The 23892-nt window shown below is 36.4% G+C and overlaps 1 protein-coding gene across 1 annotated transcript in view; it reads right to left on the reverse strand.

Moving 5' to 3' along the window:
* The window catches only part of LOC132556893 (uncharacterized), a 52508-nt gene extending 29949 nt beyond the window's left edge, over positions 1-22559 (reverse strand). The window contains exons 1-7 of the mRNA XM_060221347.1: positions 22458-22559; positions 10380-10445; positions 9518-9745; positions 9091-9205; positions 7708-7855; positions 1539-1641; positions 593-713 (exon numbers count right to left, since the gene is read on the reverse strand). Coding sequence (XP_060077330.1) covers positions 593-713; positions 1539-1641; positions 7708-7855; positions 9091-9205; positions 9518-9745; positions 10380-10445; positions 22458-22559 — 883 coding nt within the window. The remainder of the gene's footprint in view (positions 1-592; positions 714-1538; positions 1642-7707; positions 7856-9090; positions 9206-9517; positions 9746-10379; positions 10446-22457) is intronic.
* Between the last annotated feature and the right edge of the window lie 1333 nt (positions 22560-23892).

The following is a 23892-nucleotide window of genomic DNA, read 5'->3' on the forward strand; positions in this document are numbered from 1 at the left end:
GTCGGATTGTCAATTCCGATGATTAAAACCTCTGGAACATTGTTCAGTTACGACACCGCAACCTTATAACTTACAGCTGAAGGGAGATAATGAGTACTTGAACTGAGGGATTATCAGTGTCTGCACTCTGTGGTAACAATGTAGTTGGGCGGGTTGATTATCATGGCTGAACTCTCTGGTAACAATGTAACTGGGCGGTGGATTATCAGTGTCTGAACTCTGTGGTAACAATGTAGCTGGGCGGTAGATTATCAGTGTCTGAACTCTGCCGTAACAATGTTTCTGGGCTGGGGGATTATCATGGCTGAACTCTGTGGTAACAATGTAACTGGGCGGTGGATTATCAGTGTCTGAACTCTGTGGTAACAATGTAACTGGGCGGTGGATTATCAGTGTCTGAACTCTGTGGTAACAATGTAACTGGGCGGTGGATTATCAGTGTCTGAACTCTGTGGTAACAATGTAGCTGGGCGGGGGAATTATCAGTGTCTGAACTCTGTGGTAACAATGTACCTGGGCGGTGGATTATCAGTGTCTGAACTTGCCTAGCTTGACATTTTGCTGTCATTACGTTTTCTTGAGAATTTCTCACCGTTAGCTGCTGTAGTAGTGCCCTTGATGTCCAGGATCTTGTTGGGATTATCAGGCTCCTCAAATTCCACCTGTGTGATGAGCAGGATAGCCGCCAACACAGTGTGTATGATGTCGATGTCCTGTCCGACAATAGAAAATATCATATGTTGGTTTCGAATATGAATTGCATTTGCATCCCTTTACATGAAGCCATGTTTTGATGATTTTAAGTAAGTAGATCGTAAGCAAACTTTAAAGAACTAATGAAAATATTAGGAACAACTATTAACAGCATATAATAGCGAAACACGAGCGAAACACGAACGAGCACTGTTACAGTGATTTTAAGTTCGTTGGGAAATAAGATTTGATTTCCTTTACAATGCAAATACCTTATACAATATTCTTTAGAAGCAAGCCGTCCGCTGGAGGACGTTGTCACACAATGTTTAGTACGAACCGATATCGAGTCTCTATGGTAATAATATAGAACGTCTAAAGGGCAGGGTTGACCGAGTTACAGTCAAGTTAAGATAGAGGAGACAATTTGTACCAAGAATTAGGGATATCAGGGACCCACACATCCATTACAAAAATCTCCTATCATTCAATTTGTTCTAAAACTTTCAGTTAACGGGCTTTCCTGCTGTTGTTAACCCGATGGATGCGAGACGAAACTTATATTTATTTAATAATTGACTAAAACATCATGAACAGTACATGGATAATGTTACCTCTTGTTTAAACCTTGATTTCACTTAGACTACTATAAAAAATCTTAGACCATACATCTTAGCATTGTTTGTGACATGTTGTAAACACGGATAAACACCTTATACCGTTACTGCGGTCTACCGTTAAAGAGAAATTACCTCTATAGTGAAATTCGATATGAGTGTGTAGAAGGGAGGATTGTTTTATGGTGATTTTGTAATCAAACACATATCTACGACTAGCCGATATACCTGCTGGTCCAGGCCAATGGTCTTAAGAACTTCGATCTGTTCCTTGTACATCTTTCTGTAGAATTCCTTTCTGGCTAGTTGTTCCCGATTCCCTTTTAAAATTCTGAAAAGAGAAGAATGAATGGTTTCCTCATTCATTATTCTGTAATCTCAAGTTTATTAATTTCAGTCTTTTGATTTACAATTTGACAGAAAGTGTTGCAGTTGATATTGATGTACTACACTGTCATAAAGTAATCAATGTAATTTACACCACACTGTCAACATGTAGTCAATGATATTTACACCACACTGTCAACATGTAGTCAATGATATTTACACCACACTGTCAACATGTAGTCAATGATATTTACACCACACTGTCAACTTGTAATCAATGATATTTACACCACACTGTCAACAAGTAATCAATGTAATTTACACCACATTGTCAACATGTAGTCAATGATATTTACACCACACTGTCAACATGTAATCAATGTAATTTACACCACATTGTCAACATGTAGTCAATGATATTTACACCACACTGTCAACAAGTAATCAAAGTAATTTACACCACATTGTCAACATGTAATCAATGAAATTCATACTGTCAACATGTAATCAATGATATTTACACCACACTGTCAACATGTAATCAATGTAATTTACACCACATTGTCAACATGTAATCAATGTAATTTACACCACACTGTCAACATGTAATCAATGTAATTTACACCACACTGTCAACATGTAGTCAATGTAATTTACACCACAGTGTCAACATGTAATCAATGTAATTTACACCACACTGTCAACATGTAATCAATGTAATTTACACCACATTGTCAACATGTAATCAATGTAATTTACACCACATTGTCAACATGTAATCAATGATATTTACACCACACTGTCAACATGTAATAAATATAATTTACACCACATTGTCAACATGTAATCAATGTAATTTACACCACACTGTCAACATGTAATCAATGTAATTTACACCACATTGTCAACATGTAATCAATGTAATTTACACCACACTGTCAACATGTAATCAATGTAATTTACACCACACTGTCAACATGTAATCAATGTAATTTACACCACAGTCAACATGTCAATGTAATTTACACCACACAATGTCACCACATGTAGTCAATGATATTTACACCACACTGTCAACAAGTAATCAATGTAATTTACACCACACTGTCAACATGTAATCAATGTAATTTACACCACAGTCAACATGTAGTCAATGATATTTACACCACACTGTCAACAAGTAATCAATGTAATTTACACCACACTGTCAACATGTAATCAATGTAATTTACACCACATTGTCAACATGTAGTCAATGTTATTTACACCACACTGTCAACAAGTAATCAATGTAATTTACACCACACTGTCAACATGTAATCAATGATATTTACACCACACTGTCAACATGTAATCAATGTAATTTACACCACATTGTCAACATGTAATCAATTATATTTACACCACACTGTCAACATGTAATCAATGATATTTACACCACACTGTCAACAAGTAATCAATGTAATTTACACCACACTGTCAACATGTAATCAATGTAATTTACACCACACTGTCAACATGTAATCAATATAACTTACACCACACTGTCAACATGTAATCAATGTAATTTACACCACACTGTCAACAAGTAATCAATGTAATTTACACCACATTGTCAACATGTCAAATTTCAATGTCACCACACTGTGTAATTAATTTACACCACACTGTCACACTGTCAACATGTAATCAATGTAATTTACACCACACTGTCAACAAGTAATCAATGTAATTTACACCACATTGTCAACATGTAATCAATTATATTTACACCACACTGTCAACATGTAATCAATGATATTTACACCACACTGTCAACAAGTAATCAATGATATTTACACCACACTGTCAACAAGTAATCAATGTAATTTACACCACACTGTCAACATGTAATCAATGTAATTTACACCACACTGCCAACATGTAATCAATGTAATTTACACCACATTGTCAACTTGTAATCAATGATATTTACACCACACTGTCAACAAGTAATCAATGTAATTTACACCACACTGTCAACAAGTAATCAATGTAATTTACACTACACTGTCAACAAGTAATCAATGATATTTACACCACACTGTCAACAAGTAATCAATGTAATTTACACCACACTGTCAACATGTAATCAATGTAATTTACACCACATTGTCAACATGTAGTCAATGATATTTACACCACACTGTCAACAAGTAATCAATGTAATTTACACCACACTGTCAACAAGTAATCAATGTAATTTACACCACACTGTCAACAAGTAATCAATGTAATTTACACCACACTGTCAACATGTAATCAATGTAATTTACACCACACTGTCAACATGTAATCAATATAATTTACACCACATTGTCAACATGTAATCAATGTAATTTACACCACACTGTCAACATGTAGTAAATATAATTTACACCACATTGTCAACATGTAATCAATGATATTTACACCACACTGTCAACATGTAATCAATGTAATTTACACCACACTGTCAACATGTAATCAATGATATTTACACCACACTGTCAACATGTAATCAATGTAATTTACACCACAGTCAACATGTAGTCAATGTAATTTACACCACACTGTCAACATGTAGTCAATGATATTTACACCACACTGTCAACAAGTAATCAATGTAATTTACACCACACTGTCAACATGTAATCAATGTAATTTACACCACATTGTCAACATGTAATCAATGATATTTACACCACACTGTCAACATGTAATCAATGTAATTTACACCACATTGTCAACATGTAGTCAATGTAATTTACACCACACTGTCAACAAGTAATCAATGTAATTTACACCACACTGTCAACATGTAATCAATGTAATTTACACCACATTGTCAACATGTAGTCAATGATATTTACACCACACTGTCAACAAGTAATCAATGTAATTTACACCACACTGTCAACAAGTAATCAATGATATTTACACCACACTGTCAACAAGTAATCAATGTAATTTACACCACACTGTCAACATGTATTCAATGTAATTTACACCACATTGCCAACATGTAGTCAATGATATTTACACCACACTGTCAACAAGTAATCAATGTAATTTACACCACACTGTCAACATGTAATCAATGATATTTACACCACACTGTCAACATGTAATCAATGTAATTTACACCACAGTCAACATGTAGTCAATGATATTTACACCACACTGTCAACAAGTAATCAATGATATTTACACCACCATGTCAACATGTAATCAATGTAATTTACACCACAGTCAACATGTAGTCAATGATATTTACACCACACTGTCAACAAGTAATCAATGTAATTTACACCACACTGTCAACAAGTAATCAATGATATTTACACCACACTGTCAACATGTAATCAATGTAATTTACACCACATTGTCAACATGTAATCAATGTAATTTACACCACACTGTCAACATGTAATCAATGATATTTACACCACACTGTCAACATGTAATCAATGTAATTTACACCACACTGTCAACATGTAATCAATGATATTTACACCACACTGTCAACAAGTAATCAATGTTATTTACACCACACTGTCAACATGTAATCAATGTAATTTACACCACACTGTCAACATGTAATCAATGATATTTACACCACACTGTCAACAAGTAATCAATGTAATTTACACCACACTGTCAACATGTAATCAATGCAATTTACACCACATTGTCAACATGTAGTCAATGATATTTACACCACACTGTCAACAAGTAATCAATGTAATTTACACCACACTGTCAACAAGTAATCAATGATATTTACACCACACTGTCAACAAGTAATCAATGTAATTTACACCACACTGTCAACATGTAGTCAATGATATTTACACCACACAGTCAACAAGTAATCAATGTAATTTACACCACACTGTCAACATGTAATCAATGTAATTTACACCACATTGTCAACATGTAATCAATGTAATTTACACCACATTGTCAACATGTAGTCAATGATATTTACACCACACTGTCAACAAGTAATCAATGTAATTTACACCACACTGTCAACATGTAATCAATGTAATTTACACCACATTGTCAACATGTAATCAATGTAATTTACACCACATTGTCAACATGTAATCAATGTAATTTACACCACATTGTCAACATGTAGTCAATGTAATTTACACCACACTGTCAACAAGTAATCAATGTAATTTACACCACACTGTCAACATGTAATCAATGTAATTTCCACCACATTGTCAACATGTAATCAATGTAATTTACACCACACTGTCAACATGTAATCAATGTAATTTACACCACATTGTCAACATGTAGTCAATGTAATTTACACCACACTGTCAACAAGTAATCAATGTAATTTACACCACACTGTCAACATGTAATCAATGTAATTTCCACCACATTGTCAACATGTAATCAATGTAATTTACACCACACTGTCAACATGTAATCAATGTAATTTCCACCACATTGTCAACATGTAATCAATGTAATTTACACCACACTGTCAACATGTAGTCAATGATATTTACACCACACTGTCAACAAGTAATCAATGTAATTTACACCACACTGTCAACAAGTAATCAATGATATTTACACCACACTGTCAACAAGTAATCAATGTAATTTACACCACACTGTCAACATGTAATCAATGTAATTTACACCACATTGTCAACATGTAGTCAATGATATTTACACCACACTGTCAACAAGTAATCAATGTAATTTACACCACACTGTCAACATGTAATCAATGATATTTACACCACACTGTCAACATGTAATCAATGTAATTTACACCACAGTCAACATGTAGTCAATGATATTTACACCACACTGTCAACAAGTAATCAATGATATTTACACCACACTGTCAACAAGTAATCAATGTAATTTACACCACACTGTCAACATGTAATCAATATAACTTACACCACACTGTCAACATGTAATCAATGTAATTTACACCACATTGTCAACATGTAATCAATGTAATTTACACCACACTGTCAACATGTAATCAATGTAATTTACACCACACTGTCAACATGTAATCAATGATATTTACACCACACTGTCAACAAGTAATCAATGTAATTTACACCACACTGTCAACATGTAATCAATGTAATTTACACCACACTGTCAACATGTAATCAATGTAATTTACACCACACTGTCAACATGTAATCAATGTAATTTACACCACACTGTCAACATGTAATCAATGATATTTACACCACACTGTCAACAAGTAATCAATGTAATTTACACCACACTGTCAACATGTAATCAATGTAATTTACACCACATTGTCAACATGTAGTCAATGATATTTACACCACACTGTCAACAAGTAATCAATGTAATTTACACCACACTGTCAACATGTAATCAATGTAATTTACACCACATTGTCAACATGTAGTCAATGATATTTACACCACATTGTCAACATGTAATCAATGTAATTTACACCACATTGTCAACATGTAATCAATGTAATTTACACCACATTGTCAACATGTAATCAATGTAATTTACACCACATTGTCAACATGTAATCAATGTAATTTACACCACACTGTCAACATGTAATCAATGTAATTTACACCACATTGTCAACATGTAATCAATGTAATTTACACCACATTGTCAACATGTAATCAATGTAATTTACACCACATTGTCAACATGTAATCAATGTAATTTACACCACATTGTCAACATGTAATCAATGTAATTTACACCACATTGTCAACTTGTAATCAATGATATTTACACCACACTGTCAACATGTAATCAATGATATTTACACCACACAGTCAACATGTTATCAATGATATTTACACCACACTGTCAATATGTAATCAATGTAATTTACACCACATTGTCAACATGTAAAAAACTACCCCACACCCAATCTTATTGAACAAAGCGAAAGCATACCACAGAGTTAAAACACAGGGGTAATTCCTAAACCAAAGCCGTGGGACATGTCGTTATGGGTTATGTCGTAACCTCCAGACCCTTTAGTAATTACCTGTAAGTGCCGGCATCTTTCAGGTACAGATTTTTGAGGACAGCATCTGGAGCTCCGGCAAACATACAGTAGAAAATGTGAAAATTTCCCTCATTGTCCATCTGGTCAACCACTCGAGACTTTTCCAACAAGTAATCTCGCACTATGGCTGCAAATAGCAAATAATAGCACACCTTCTGCTATTGTTTTTTATTTCATTAGGAATACCTAAATCAAGGTTTTTCTATTGAAAATATCAGACGGCATTTTCATTTTAAAAACTTATTTCTTGAAGAAAGTGCATTAAGTTCATATTTTTATCTCATATCATTACGATAATACATTGAGTTTATATATCATCTGATACCTTCTCGTTAAGATAATACATTTAGTCTATGATATTGTTATCTTATATTTATTATCACATTATTTTATACAAAAACTTTGTACCGTTTTATATTTGTGTAATCTTTTTATATATTAGTTTTATGTAAAATCGAGTTTTTTTTTTTTTTTTTTTACATTTCTTTTACCTTTGTTGTAAGTTTCTGGTGCATTTGTTGTACTTTTGTTGTAATTTGTAGTAATTTGTAGTAATTTGTTGTAATTTGTAGTAATTTGTTGTAATTTGTTGTATTTTGTTGTACTTTTGTTGTAATTTGTTGTAATTTGTAGTAATTTGTTGTAATTTGTTGTAATTTTGTTGTTATTTGTTGTATTTTGTTGTACTTTTGTTGTAATTTGTTGTAATTTGTAGTAATTTGTTGCAATTTGTTGTAATTTGTAGTAATTTGTTGTAATTTTGTTGTAATTTTGTTGTATTTTGTTGTACTTTTGTTGTAATTTTGTTGTAATTTGTTGTATTTTGTTGTACTTTTGTTGTATTTTGTTGTAATTTGTTGCAATTTGTTGTAATTTGTAGTAATTTGTTGCAATTTGTTGTAATTTGTAGTAATTTGTTGCAATTTGTTGTAATTTGTAGTAATTTGTTGTAATTTTGTTGTAATTTGTAGTAATTTGTTGCAATTTGTTGTAATTTGTAGTAATTTGTTGTAATTTTGTTGTAATTTGTAGTAATTTGTTGTAATTTGTTGTAATTTGTAGTAATTTGTTGCAATTTGTTGTAATTTGTAGTAATTTGTTGTAATTTTGTTGTAATTTTGTTGTATTTTGTTGTACTTTTGTTGTAATTTTGTTGTAATTTGTTGTATTTTGTTGTACTTTTGTTGTATTTTGTTGTAATTTGTTGCAATTTGTTGTAATTTGTAGTAATTTGTTGTAATTTTGTTATTTGTTGTACTTTTGTTTTAATTTCTTGTACTTTTGTTGTAATTTGTTGTACGTTTGTATTAGTAGTGCCGTATGTATGTAATCTAGAACTTGTTTGATGTATACATCGCTTACCTCCTTTTATACGGCCGTTGGCTAAGAAAGTCATTTCTAAATATTTGGCAAATCTGCTGGAGTTATCGTTCATCGTTGTTTTGGCATTTCCGAAAGCTTCGAGCAGTGGATTTATCTGTATCCATAAATTAAGGAAAATACCGTTAATTCGATTTCTATGTATTAACACATCAATCTCATGAAATGGTAGACATGTAACGATCACGTTTTTGCTCAATTGTGGTTCAATAAGCAACTTTCAATGTTTGCATAATGATTATGAATGTCAAAGGGTAGTTACTTTAATACATGTACAGTCGAATCTTATAATTACGAAGTCTGTTGGACCATATCAGGGTATTCGATTTAAATAAGTTCGAAATATGCAGGGTCGAGTTATAAAATTTCGCGATACAACTGTATGTCTTTTCGAATCCAGAGTGTTTACCTTAATTATACGTTGATGGAGGTCGGTAGTATCTTTTGGGCACAAGGACACGAGATGTTTAACCATATATTTTGTGCTCTCTGTCTTTCCTGCTCCGGACTCCCCTCCAACAAGTATCACCTGGTTAGTTCGTGTCTCCTGCATTCGGCGATACGCACGTGCTGCCGGATAAAACACGTGCGGTGGCGGCATACCCCGCAAATTCTTCCAATGGTATTCTTCATGTTGCTTCAATGTTTGAAATGATTTTACAATTCATAAATGGTAAAATTCTTAAGAAATATTCAAAATATCGCAAAACGTTGCCAATGTTCCTGTGAATTGTAATGTCTAAACACTCCAGTGAGTCTCCCACATGATCAATGATACTTACCTGTGATACGGGTCTAAACACGCCAGTCAGTATCCCACATGATCAATGATACTTACCTGTGATACGGGTCTAAACACTCTAGTGAGTATCCCACGTGATCAATGATACTTACCTGTGATACGGGTCTAAACACTCTAGTGAGTATCCCACGTGATCAATGATACTTACCTGTGATACGGGTCTAAACACGCCAGTGAGTATCCCACATGATCAATGATACTTACCTGTGATACGGGTCTAAACACTCCCGAATGATCAACAAAAGCAATCTTTGTCACAAGCCTTTACTTGGCACCTCGGTGATCATTGATAACTATCATGTATTCGGGCCTAAACACGTAACTGAGAATCTCAGATGATAAAAGATAACCGCCTGTGATATGTGTATAATGACTCCACCTTAAACTTTTAAGTTCTTATCAAGTATACTAAATAGCAACATTTATCAATGATGATGTCACACGCATTATAGTCATTATAGTCACATACCTTCTCTCCAAATAGCGGCAGAAATTTGCATGGATTCACTGCTATCAGAATATCACCGCAGTTGGTCTGAAAAACAACAAGAAAATACAAACATATGAACTTAATGATAATCAAAAATCAAATTCAATAAAGCGAGAGCCTTGTTCTGTTCCATCGTTTCGAGGTATCCTTCGTTAACAAGCAACCTGGTTCTTTTGATATGTAGAGAATGTGAAAATGTCTCAAGACAAGGATTCAGTTTTTGGATGTCGTATCTGTAGACACAAAAACATACCTGTCATATAGATATTGAAGTGTAGATTTAAATAAGGACCGAGGAACGCTGACTTTTCCTCTTTGTTTGCTTTCATTTCAGTTTTCAAGCTGCTAATTATTATGATATGAACTTTATTTATTTTTCAACAATTGCGAAACAAGCTATTAGCTTCTATTAATCACTCATGCTGGCGCGGATGGAAGCTCGCAAGGGAGTCATGCTGTTGGAGGAAACCGGAGTACCAGGGGAAAACCCACGTGGTCGGGAAGGTGCCCAATACCTTTTCACGTCCGTTGCGGGAGTCGAACCCCGGACAGCCAGGTAAAAGGCGAGTGCGGTACCACTGCGCCATTCGACCATCCACTGCCAACTTTTTTAAAGAATGATGGACTTAATGGATTTCCGACAAATAATTCGACACAAACATATACATAGTTTGTATTTATGTTCGATTTTCTTTGCGAAATATGACGTTAATGATGTTAATATTATTTTTACCATGTTCTGTCCGAGATCTCCAAATTAGATACGCATATGTAAACTTGGATAAGGTCATCTTCCTTCCTATATATAAATTCCGAATTCTATTGGCTAAAACGAAGTTATTTACAATAAAAAATAGCTTTGATTGGCAATATTGGCCAGAAAATGTAAGATGTCATTTGTGTTAAAACATCCCCTAGTTCACACTTTTAGAAACCCCTTCGTCCACATGAAATATCGAAGATAAATAATAATTGTTCTGAAATTCTACAGCCGAAGGAATCGGAATTCATATTCAGGTTTGTTCTGTATGCAAAAGTCGCCATACCCAACATTGGATTGTAATGATGCATTTCTAGGAAATGTGAGGAAAGCGAATTTCAAAAGTGAAATATGAAAATTTGTTCGCACTGGTCAATCTTTGTCGAACATATAAGATTAACCGTAAAGAATTCAACCTCAATTAAGGGTTTATACATTTTGGAGACCCGGATGTGGCGATTTGCCATGGTGATTTCCCTACAACAGTTTTTCCGTTTTCTCGATTCGTACGCTCCTGTGTATACATTATGGAGACCCGGATGTGGCGATTTGACACGGTGATTTCCCTACAATAGTTTTTCCGTTTTCTCGATTTGTGCACCCCTGTGTATACATTTTGGAGACCCGGATGTGGCGATTTTCCACGGTGATTTCCCCACAGCAGTTTTTCCGTTTTCCCCATTTGTACACCCCTGTGTATACATTTTGGAGACCCGGATGTGGCGATTGGACATGGAATCAATGACCAGAAATGTAGCATAAAATACTTTTCACTATTGACTTCCCTGACCCCACTATGTAACATTTCCCCGGTGTAGGGGTCAAATTAACAATCGTTCTTAGAAGAAAATGATATCGTTGAGAGACTATTTCTTATTTCCATTGGACATAATTTAGACTTGGTAAGGATTAACATGATAGGGTGACAGTTTGATGGTATACATACTTTGGCAGTCACTTATCCTAGGGGTTACATGGGCAGAGCAAAATGAGGTAAGATCAACTGAAAAACTAAAAATAAATCGATCTCAAGACCAAGATCTGGCAGGCTCAAATACTGTGTATGGATGGTATGATAAGTATGGACTTGTAGGACAGTAAATGTACAAGACAGCGACCTGTAGGACAGTTAATGTACAAGACAGCGACCTGTAGCACAGTTAATGTACAAGACAGCGACTTGTAGCACAGTTAATGTACAAGACAGCGACTTGTAGCACAGTTAATGTACAAGACAGCGACTTGTAGCACAGTTAATGTACTAGCACAGTTAATGTACAAGACAGCGACTTGTAGCACAGTTAATGTACAAGACAGCGACTTGAAGCACAGTTAATGTACAAGACAGCGACTTGTAGCACAGATAATGTACAAGACAGCGACTTGTAGCACATTTAATGTACAAGACAGCGACTTGTAGCACAGTTAATGTACAAGACAGCGACTTGTAGCACATTTAATGTACAAGACAGCGACTTGTAGCACAGTTAATGTACAAGACAGCGACTTGTAGCACAGTTAATGTACAAGACAGCGACTTGTAGCACAGTTAATGTACAAGACAGCGACTTGTAGCACAGTTAATGTACAAGACAGCGACTTGTAGCACAGTTAATGTACAAGACAGCGACTTGTAGCATAGTTAATGTACAAGACAGAGGAAAACTTCGACGAATGTTCCTCCTCGGAAACGTGAACACTCATAAACAAGAAGGACGTTATTTGGGTTATAGGGCTGTGATTACAATTTTTAAAAATATGTCTTAGTTATTTGTGTGCTACTTTGCTTCACTCACAAAATATTGTGAATATCGATAAGACACGAATGCATATCTAGGACACGGTAATTATATTTTCTGTCACTAAGACACATTTTCTGTCACAAGGACATATTTTCTGTCACTAGGACACATTAACTGTCACTAGGACATATTTTCTGTCACTAGGACACATTGACTGTCACTAGGACATATTAACTGTCACTAGGACATATTTTCTGTCACTAGGACGTATTAACTGTCACAAGGCCATATTAACTGTCACTAGGACATATTTTCTGTCACTAGGACACATTAACTGTCACTAGGACATATTTTCTGTCACTAGGACACATTGACTGTCACTAGGACATATTAACTGTCACTAGGACATATTTTCTGTCACTAGGACGTATTAACTGTCACAAGGCCATATTAACTGTCACTAGGACATATTTTCTGTCACTAGGACATATTAACTGTCACTAGGACATATTTTCTGTCACTAGGACATATTAACTGTCACTAGGACATATTAACTGTCACTAGGACATATTCTGTCACTAGGACACAATTTGGTAAGCATTGCTAAGGGATGTGGTCGTTTAACGGATATGCAATACAATGAACTAAGATTTGTAAGTTAATCAGGTGTAATAGAACTCGTGTTAAAGATGAAAATTATATAAAATATTTAACGGACCTTTTTATGAACAAAATTAAATTTATACTAAAGAGGATGTTATTTACAGCACCTTGAGGGACAACTCGTGACGTCCATTTTAAACCCCTACAGGTCCCTAAAGCCTGTGTTGTGAGTTACATCTTTCTTAGTTTTCTACCGCAAAGTCCTCTCTTTTTTGTTGTTGAGATAATCTGTAACACTCTGAGACCATCGGTAAAGCCGTAAGCTGTATGTTGAGATAATCTGTAACACTCTGAGACCATCGGTAAAGCCGTATGCTGTATAGTATTTGAGAGGTTGGTTTTTTCTCCTGATAGATATGGCTCAAAATACATGTTTGAAATCTTTAGAGAAAAGTCAGTCCGCTTTGCCCAGTTTTTAGTTAGTAAGGATATTGCAATTGTAGGGCAGTGTGAAGATTTCTTTTTATCTTTGCTGTGAATTTCTTTATAGTTATCATAGAAACAGTATTGCTACAGCCATTTGATGTGTACAGTTTATATTGTAGTGATACTAGGAGGGTATTTCGGAGTCCTTAGATACATGACATGGTCTGTACAGGTCTAGGTTAACTTGTTCATCTGTCTTTTTTTCCAATCCCGCGATAAATATGATATATATTATAATAAACGTAATACATTTGTCTCGATCGTGCTCAGAATACTACTAAAAATACTTTTTGTTTTGATTAATAATTCATTCTAACTAGGCAACCACCAAGACTGACTGAAACCGGTTAGACAAGTTTTACCTATTTCACTCTTGTTTTTTGTCGATAATTTGTTTTGATGATAAGCGAATTTACCGTCAATCAAGCATAACAGATTTTTTTTAAGCTGAAATTTTGTTAGGCCATGATTTACAATACTGAACACCCTTTCACGTCTAAATCAATGTTTGGCATGCTATAAGCTATTTGTTGGATTTACCATGTTAATTGAATGTGTATTGTAAATGTCAGGTTATATCAGCGGAAAAAAGCGCTTGGTATACAAATGTTATATATACAACAACTGAAAAGGAACCGGTTTGAACACATGGTAGGACAATAGGTACAGTACGTTATTGGACAAGTGTAGCCTTTGGTTTCGACTTCTACGACTCGTCAGAGATGCTACATCATACTGATGTTTCGTCCTTCTAGGACTCGTCAGTGATGCTACACCATACAGCTGTTTCGTCCTTCTAGGACTCGTCAGTGATGCTACATCATACAGCTGTTTCGTCCTTCTAGGACTCGTCAGTGATGCTACATCATACAGCTGTTTCGTCCTTTTAGGACTCGTCAGTGATGCTACATCATACAGCTGTTTCGTCCTTATACGACTCGTCAGTGATGCTTCATCATACTGATGTTTCGTCCTTATACGACTCGTCAGTGACGCCAAGGGCCTAAATTTTGAAACTTAGAAGGCGATAAAGAAATATCTTAAAGTCATCAAAATAAAAGGTAAAATTTAGACGGGGAGGTGCACTTGTCCCTTAATTAAATAAACTTTGTAATTTTCATACTGTCATATAGTACATTTAAGAACAAGGACATGTACAGGTGTAATTTCTGATCCGTGCCGCCATTTGAATGAATTAAAACATGGCACAAACATTACGGCAAACCTCGAAGATTGAAAGACCAACAGCAGTGTCTACCACTTGCTATTACAAACACTTTGCAAATGACAAAAAATGTGTAGTAAGCGGGTCACACTGCGGTTTGTCGAGTCTCTCATGTGTGTATCACGTAGGCTTTATTTGTCACTGGGCCGAGAACACCTGACAATAGCGGTGTTCTATAGATAAACCCATGCTTCGTCATTGTAAAGACTGTGCATACATATCAATGGCTTGTAAACTTCCTGGTCTAACTATAAAAATGTTCGGTATATCTATTACACTTCTTTGATTAAACAGTGGTATATTACAAAACCAGCGTACCATACTTACCGTGGTAGGGGATACAAGCACTGTTTTATTGTGACTACAAAAGATCACAGAAACGATCGAGTAGAAATCCGCGGCTTGTTAGTCACTGTCATTATATATATATATATATATATGTAGATTGACAGTAGGCATAATTGAGTGCTTATATATAGATATACAAAGTAAAGTCCTTACATTTCTGATATAACACTCCTACTAGAATTCTTACACCTATACATACCTCTAACATCCTACTAGAATGCCTACACCTAGATATACCTCTAACATCCTACTAGAATGCCTACACCTATATATACCTCTAACAGTCCTACTAGAATGCCTATACCAAGATATACCTCTAACATCCTACTAGAATGCCTACACCTATATATACCTCTAACAGTCCTACTAGAATTCCTACACCAAGATATACCTCTAACATCCTACTAGAATGCCTACACCTAGATATACCTCTAACATCCTACTAGAATGCCTACACCTATACATACCTCTAACATCCTACTAGAATGCCTACACCTAGATATACCTCTAACATCCTACTAGAATGCCTACACCTATATATACCTCTAACAGTCCTACTAGAATGCCTATACCAAGATATACCTCTAACATCCTACTAGAATGCCTACACCTATATATACCTCTAACAGTCCTACTAGAATTCCTACACCAAGATATACCTCTAACATCCTACTAGAATGCCTACACCTAGATATACCTCTAACATCCTACTAGAATGCCTACACCTATATATACCTCTAACAGTCCTACTAGAATGCCTATACCAAGATATACCTCTAACATCCTACTAGAATGCCTACACCTATATATACCTCTAACAGTCCTACTAGAATTCCTACACCAAGATATACCTCTAACATCCTACTAGAATGCCTACACCTATATATACCTCTAACAGTCCTACTAGAATGTCTATACCAAGATATACCTCTAACATTCTACTAGAATGCCTACACCTATACATACCTCTAACAGTCCTACTAGAATTCCTACACCAAGATATACCTCTAACATCCTACTAGAATGCCTACACCTATATATACCTCTAACAGTCCTACTAGAATTCCTACACCTATATATACCTCCAACAGTCCTACTAGAATTCCTACACCAAGATATACCTCTAACATCCTACTAGAATTCCTACACCAAGATATACCTCTAACATCCTACTAGAATTCTTACACCTAGATATACCTCTAACATCCTACTAGAATTCTTACACCTAGATATACCTCTAACATCCAACTAGAATTCCTACACCTATATATACCTCTAACATCCTACTAGAATTCCTATACCTAGATATACCTCTAACAGTCATACTGGGATTCCTACACCTATATATACCTCTAACATCCTACTAGAATTCCTATACCTAGATATACCTCTAACAGTCATACTGGGATTCCTACACCTATACATACCTCTAACATCCTACTAGAATGCCTACACCTATATATACCTCTAACAGTCCTACTAGAATGCCTATACCTATATATACCTCTAACAGTCCTACTAGAATGCCTACACCTAGATATACCTCTAACATCCTACTTGAATTCCTACACCTATACATACCTCTCTAACATCCTACTAGAATGCCTACACCAAGATATACCTCTAACATCCTACTAGAATGCCTATACCTAGATATACCTCTAACATCCTACTAGAATTCCTACACCTAGATATACTTCTAACATCCTACTAGAATTCTACTAGAGTTCCTACACCAAGATATACCTCTAACATCCTACTAGAATGCCTACACCTATATATACCTCTAACAGTCCTACTAGAATTCCTACACCAAGATATACCTCTAACATCCTACTAGAATGCCTACACCTATATATACCTCTAACAGTCCTACTAGAATGCCTACACCTATATATACCTCTAACAGTCCTACTAGAATGCCTACACCTATATATACCTCTAACAGTCCTACTAGAATTCCTACACCTATATATACCTCTAACAGTCCTACTAGAATGCCTACACCTATATATATCTCTAACAGTCCTACTAGAATTCTTACACCTAGATACACTTCTAACAGTCCTACTAGGATTTCTATACCTAGATATACCTCTAACATCCTACTAGAATTCCTACATCTAGATATACTTCTAACATCCTACTAGAATTCCTACACCTAGATATACCTCTAACAGTCCTACTAGGATTTCTATACCTAGATATTCCTCTTACTGTCCTTCTAGGATTCCTACACCAAGATATACCTCTAACATCCTACTAGAATCCCTACACCTAGATATACCTCTAACATCCTACTAGAATTCTTTTACCCAAACATAAATGTGACAATCCAAATATAATTCTTAAACCTAGATGTACATAGGTAACAATCCTATTAGGATTACTTGAACTTCGAATTGCATCATAAGTCCAACTAGAATTTCTATACTGATGCATACAACAGTCCTACTGGAATTCCATTCATGTATATATAATCATTATACAAGAATGCAACTCCTGGTAACGTTAAAAATCAATCAATTTTGGTGATGAATCTATGTGAAAAGGAACGGACATTATGATACGTAGTCGTCAATGTTTGGTAGGTTTTAAATGCAATGCTAATACAGTTATTTGCAAATCGTGTTTTAATTCGAACAAGTCAAAGGAAAATCCAACAAAGAGTGCATGATTAACAAATCCAACAGGACTATAGAACATATTCTTTTTATTCTACTTCAGTAATCAGGAAGTACATGTCATGATCCAGAATGATTGAGACACCGTGTCTTGTATGTTACAGGAATGTAGACTAACAATGTATGGAACCACTTTGGGCTGTTTAAACAATGTTTAGTCAACCATGACATAAACTGTAGGAAAAGCCCCAACACGAACTAAATATCAATATACAATATAAAGAGGGTTTTTATATTTATAAAAGATGGCTGAAACGAATCTGAAATAATATTTTTCATTTTACCAGGAGTCTGGCGAGGCTGAAGAATACAATTGAAAATGTGTTCAATAAAACTCAAATGTAACAGAATAAATGTAATATATACTTCTTTAACACAAAACGTATATTATTGTTATGGAGATAAATGTGTACTGTCAATGTTACTTAGTGGTGGTAGGTCCCCTACCTTCTACCACAGAGATAAATGTGTACTGTCAATGTTACTTAGTGGTGGTAAGTCCCCTACCTTCTACCACAGAGATAAATGTGTACTGTCAATGTTACTTAATGGTGGTAAGTTCCCTACCTTCTACCACAGAGATAAATGTGTACTGTCAATGTTACTTAATGGTGGTAAGTTCCCTACCTTCTACCACAGAGATGAATGTGTACTGTCAATGTTACTTAATGGTGGTAAGTTCCCTACCTTCTACCACAGAGATGAATGTGCACTGTCAATGTTACTTAGTGGTGGTAGGTCCCCTACCTTCTACCACAGAGATAAATGTGTACTGTCAATGTTACTTAATGGTGGTAAGTCCCCTACCTTCTACCACAGAGATGAATGTGCACTGTCAATGTTACTTAGTGGTGGTAAGTCCCCTACCTTCTACCACAGAGATAAATGTGTACTGTCAATGTTACTTAGTGGTGGTAGGTCCCCTACCTTCTACCACAGAGATAAATGTGTACTGTCAATGTTACTTAATGGTGGTAAGTTCCCTACCGTCTACCACAGAGATAAATGTGTACTGTCAATTTTACTTAGTGGTGGTAAGTCCCGTACCTTCTACCACAGAGATGAATGTGTACTGTCAATGTTACTTAATGGTGGTAAGTCCCGTACCTTCTACCAGAGATAAGTTTGTACTGTCAATGTTACTTAGTGGTGGTAAGTTCCCTACCGTCTACCACAGAGATAAATGTGTACTGTCAATGTTACTTAGTGGTGGTAAGCTCCCTACCGTCTACCACAGAGATAAATGTATACTGTCAATGTTACTTAATGGTGGTAAACTCTCTACCTTCTACCACAGAGATAAATGTGTACTGTCAATGTTACTTAGTGGTGGTAAACTCCCTACCTTCTACCACAGAGATAAATGTGTACTGTCAATGTTACTTAGTGGTGGTAAACTCCCTACCTTCTACCACAGAGATAAATGTATACTGTCAATGTTACTTAGTGGTGGTAAACTCCCTACCTTCTACCACAGAGATAAATGTGTACTGTCAATGTTACTTAATGGTGGTAAACTCCCTACCTTCTACCACAGAGATAAATGTGTACTGTCAATGTTACTTATTGGTGGTAAGTTCCCTACCGTCTACCACAGAGATAAATGTGTACTGTCAATTTTACTTATTGGTGGTAAGCTTCTACCACAGAGATCAATGTGTACTGTCAATGTTACTTATTGGTGGTAAGCTTCTACCTTCTACGACACTATGGAGCTTAACGTTGTAACGTGCGGTTTGTTTTTACTACAACCCATTTTGTTACAATAATATCTGTAACCAAAATACATCCCAATTTGTTACAAATGTTATTATTTGTTGTAACAATCTGGCACGCTACAGAGCGTATACCTTGTACACGTGTGAACAGTTCATATGTTCCGAGCATGCATAATTTATTGTAACGGGTAGCCCATAGGAAGTGGCGTATTTCTCAATTCTGTTGACATGTGTGGAACCGTGAATGGTTCAATGTACATGTACAGTTCAGTGATTCTGGTGTAGAAATGTTGTTTTGCTTGTTGGTCGGTCTCATTCCTATCGTGTACATTTTAGAAAATCAAAAGAAACCATTCAACTTCTTTCTGTAAAAAATTCTACGTTTGACTTGAAATATCTAGTTTGTAAATGTCATAAAGCTGTTCGTCGTGTCTAAGTATAAAAGACACTTGTTTACCGAGCGATCCTATAGTAGTCCCTGAAAGATCAGCAATGGACGTGTGTACACAGGTTTTCGAGTGTGGATTCAAAATGTTTTCATTCGATTTTGCAGGTGTATCTCTTGCTGTACACACAGCCTGTGGTTTCTGTTGTACACAAAGCCTGTGGTTTCTGTTGTACATACAGCCTGTGGTTTCTGTTGTACATACAGCCTGTGGTTTCTGTTGTACACAAAGCCTGTGGTTTCTGTTGTACACACAGCCTGTGGTTTCTGCTGTACACACAGCCTGTAGTTTCTGCTGTACACACAGCCTGTGGATTCTGCTGTACATACAGCCTGTGGTTTCTGCTGTACATACAGCCTGTGGTTTCTGCTGTACAAACAGCCTGTGGTTTCTGTTGTACATACAGCCTGTGGTTTCTGTTGTACACACAGCCTGTGGTTTCTGCTGTACACACAGTCTGTGGTTTCTGCTGTACATACAGCCTGTGGTTTCTGTTGTACATACAGCCTGTGGTTTCTGCTGTACAAACAGCCTGTGGTTTCTGTTGTACATACAGCCTGTGGTTTCTGCTGTACAAACAGCCTGTGGTTTCTGTTGTACACACAGCCTGTGGTTTTTGTTGAACACACAGCCTGTGGTTTCTGCTGTACAAACAGCCTGTGGTTTCTGCTGTACACACAGTCTGTGGTTTCTGCTGTACACACAGCCTGTCGTTTCTGCTGTACAAACAGCCTGTGGTTTCTGTTGAACACACAGCCTGTCGTTTCTGCTGTACACACAGTCTGTGGTTTCTGCTGTACACTCAGTCTGTGGTTTCTGCTGTACACTCAGTCTGTGGTTTCTGTTGTACATACAGCCTGTGGTTTCTGCTGTACAAACAGCCTGTGGTTTCTGTTGTACACACAGCCTGTGGTTTCTGTTGTACACACAGCCTGTGGTTTCTGTTGAACACACAGCCTGTCGTTTCTGCTGTACACACAGTCTGTGGTTTCTGCTGTACACTCAGTCTGTGGTTTCTGCTGTACACACAGCCTGTGGTTTCTGCTGTACACTCAGTCTGTGGTTTCTGTTGTACACACAGCCTGTGGTTTCTGCTGTACACACAGCCTGTGGTTTCTGTTGTACACTCAGTCTGTGGTTTCTGCTGTACAAACAGCCTGTGGTTTCTGTTGAACACACAGCCTGTAGTTTCTGCTGTACACACAGTCTGTGGTTTCTGCTGTACACACAGCCTGTCGTTTCTGCTGTACAAACAGCCTGTGGTTTCTGTTGAACACACAGCCTGTCGTTTCTGCTGTACACACAGTCTGTGGTTTCTGCTGTACACACAGTCTGTGGTTTCTGCTGTACACACAGTCTGTGGTTTCTGCTGTACACTCAGTCTGTGGTTTCTGTTGTACATACAGCCTGTGGTTTCTGCTGTACAAACAGCCTGTGGTTTCTGTTGTACACACAGCCTGTGGTTTCTGTTGAACACAGCCTGTCGTTTCTGCTGTACACACAGTCTGTGGTTTCTGCTGTACACACAGTCTGTGGTTCCTGCTGTACACTCAGTCTGTGGTTTCTGCTGTACACACAGCCTGTGGTTTCTGCTGTACACTCAGTCTGTGGTTTCTGCTGTACACACAGCCTGTGGTTTCTGCTGTACACACAGCCTGTGGTTTCTGTTGTACACTCAGTCTGTGGTTTCTGTTGTACATACAGTCTGTGGTTTCTGCTGTACACTCAGTCTGTGGTTTCTGCTGTACATACAGATTATGTTTTCTGCTGCTAAGTCTTCATATAGAATATTTTAGTGTGATATATATTTGTGAGAAAATGTCTGTAACACGGTTATGATATAAATTACAGAGTTGGACAAGCTTTGTTGTAATATATTAAGGAGGAGTTATCTATATGTACAGGTTCACATAATGTGCTGGTTCGCTTGGGAATACTAACTTTGGTCAATGTCACAAGATTACGACACACAACGCTTTGACTAAAGTCTTTGGATTGCATTTCTTAAGTCACTTTACCATAATAATAATAATAGGGGTACTTACGTATATTTTGCCTTCCTTATATCTCGCTTTGAGGGTATTCTTTATCGTGTCGTTATCCAAAGTCCCAAGCTGCGCGAGATCATCCACGTCCGCCTCCGCCATCTCGGAGTCTTCTCACACACACACAAATTGTCACACCTGTCCTGGGATATTCTCAGCAATATAAGTATCTATTTTCTCGTACATGCGGCCATCTCTCAGCAACATCACAGAAGCGAATCTTACCCGTAAATAAAAAAACGATATTCTAAACGTTCAGGTGTATTGTAATGTTCAACAACTACGCTGTATAAAACAGCAATAATTGTCAAATGAGATCGACCATGGCTTGCTTCTCAGAACAAATAACTTCCTGGTTGGTCTGAATATCGAATTGGTGCTGTTCTCCTCAAATTAACCTTGTTAACATAACACATAAACTAATCAGTAAAACACATTAACCGCGTCCCTGCTAACTATCGACAATTGAACGATTCTGAGACAATAGAAACTGAATGGATGATCAGCGGGTATTCATCCGTCCATGCATATTGCGCAGAAGCCAGGTCTACTGTGGCGTGTACCAGGATTACAGACTTTGGTTGGATACACTCATTTACATATAAAAGGCTGGGTATATTTGTCGTCGGAGTTTAATTGTTTGTGTCTCCGTCCTAGGTAATCATTACAACCCGGAAGATATATAGAATTACACCGGGGTGAATACATAATCAGCGAGTCTACGTAAAGAAGGACTAATACGTGTTCGGGTGGGCCTTTAAAAATTTACATATTGTTGGAATTTTCTACATGGCTTGGCCAAAATAAAGACTTTCAACACAATCGCGTTTACACCTCCCTTAATGGGCGTATGAAATTGATATCAAACTGAAAAAAAATGACATAACTAAATCTATTTTAGGAGCTCTCCTTAGCTAATCATTGACTTAATCTACGATTTGTGTGTACGTAAGTCATGTCAAGAAAGCATGATACTAATGATTGTCAGGTGGACTGCGGTAACCTGAATGAAGAAGCGACCGCCATTTCAGCGATTACATCTAAACATGATATATATCTGTGTGTGTGGGGGGGGTGGGTGTCTCTCTCTCTCTCTCTCTCTCTCTCTCTCTCTCTCTCTCTCTCTCTCTCTCTCTCTCTCTCTCTCTCTCTCTCTCTCTCTCTCTCTCTCATATATATATACAAATATTCGTTGGATGCGTATTACTGGAATAGATATATGATCTATGAAGTAATAACGACAGTACGGACAAGCGAATTGTCAAATTTTCGAGGCAATCTACCCCTTTATCAAGACACAGATATTGCATAAATTCCATCACATACATAGAACATAAGATTTACACCACCGCTCTCGATTTAGATTCATAACTTTGTATTTGTTTTATGTTCTATGTATGTGATGTAGTTTGTGTAATATTTGCCTCGAAAATTT

The sequence above is a fragment of the Ylistrum balloti genome, unplaced genomic scaffold (genome assembly GCF_031769215.1).
Source record: "Ylistrum balloti isolate Yb309-2 unplaced genomic scaffold, AGI_CSIRO_Ybal_v1 Utg370598, whole genome shotgun sequence".
In the NCBI taxonomy this organism is placed as follows: Eukaryota; Metazoa; Mollusca; class Bivalvia; order Pectinida; family Pectinidae; genus Ylistrum; species Ylistrum balloti.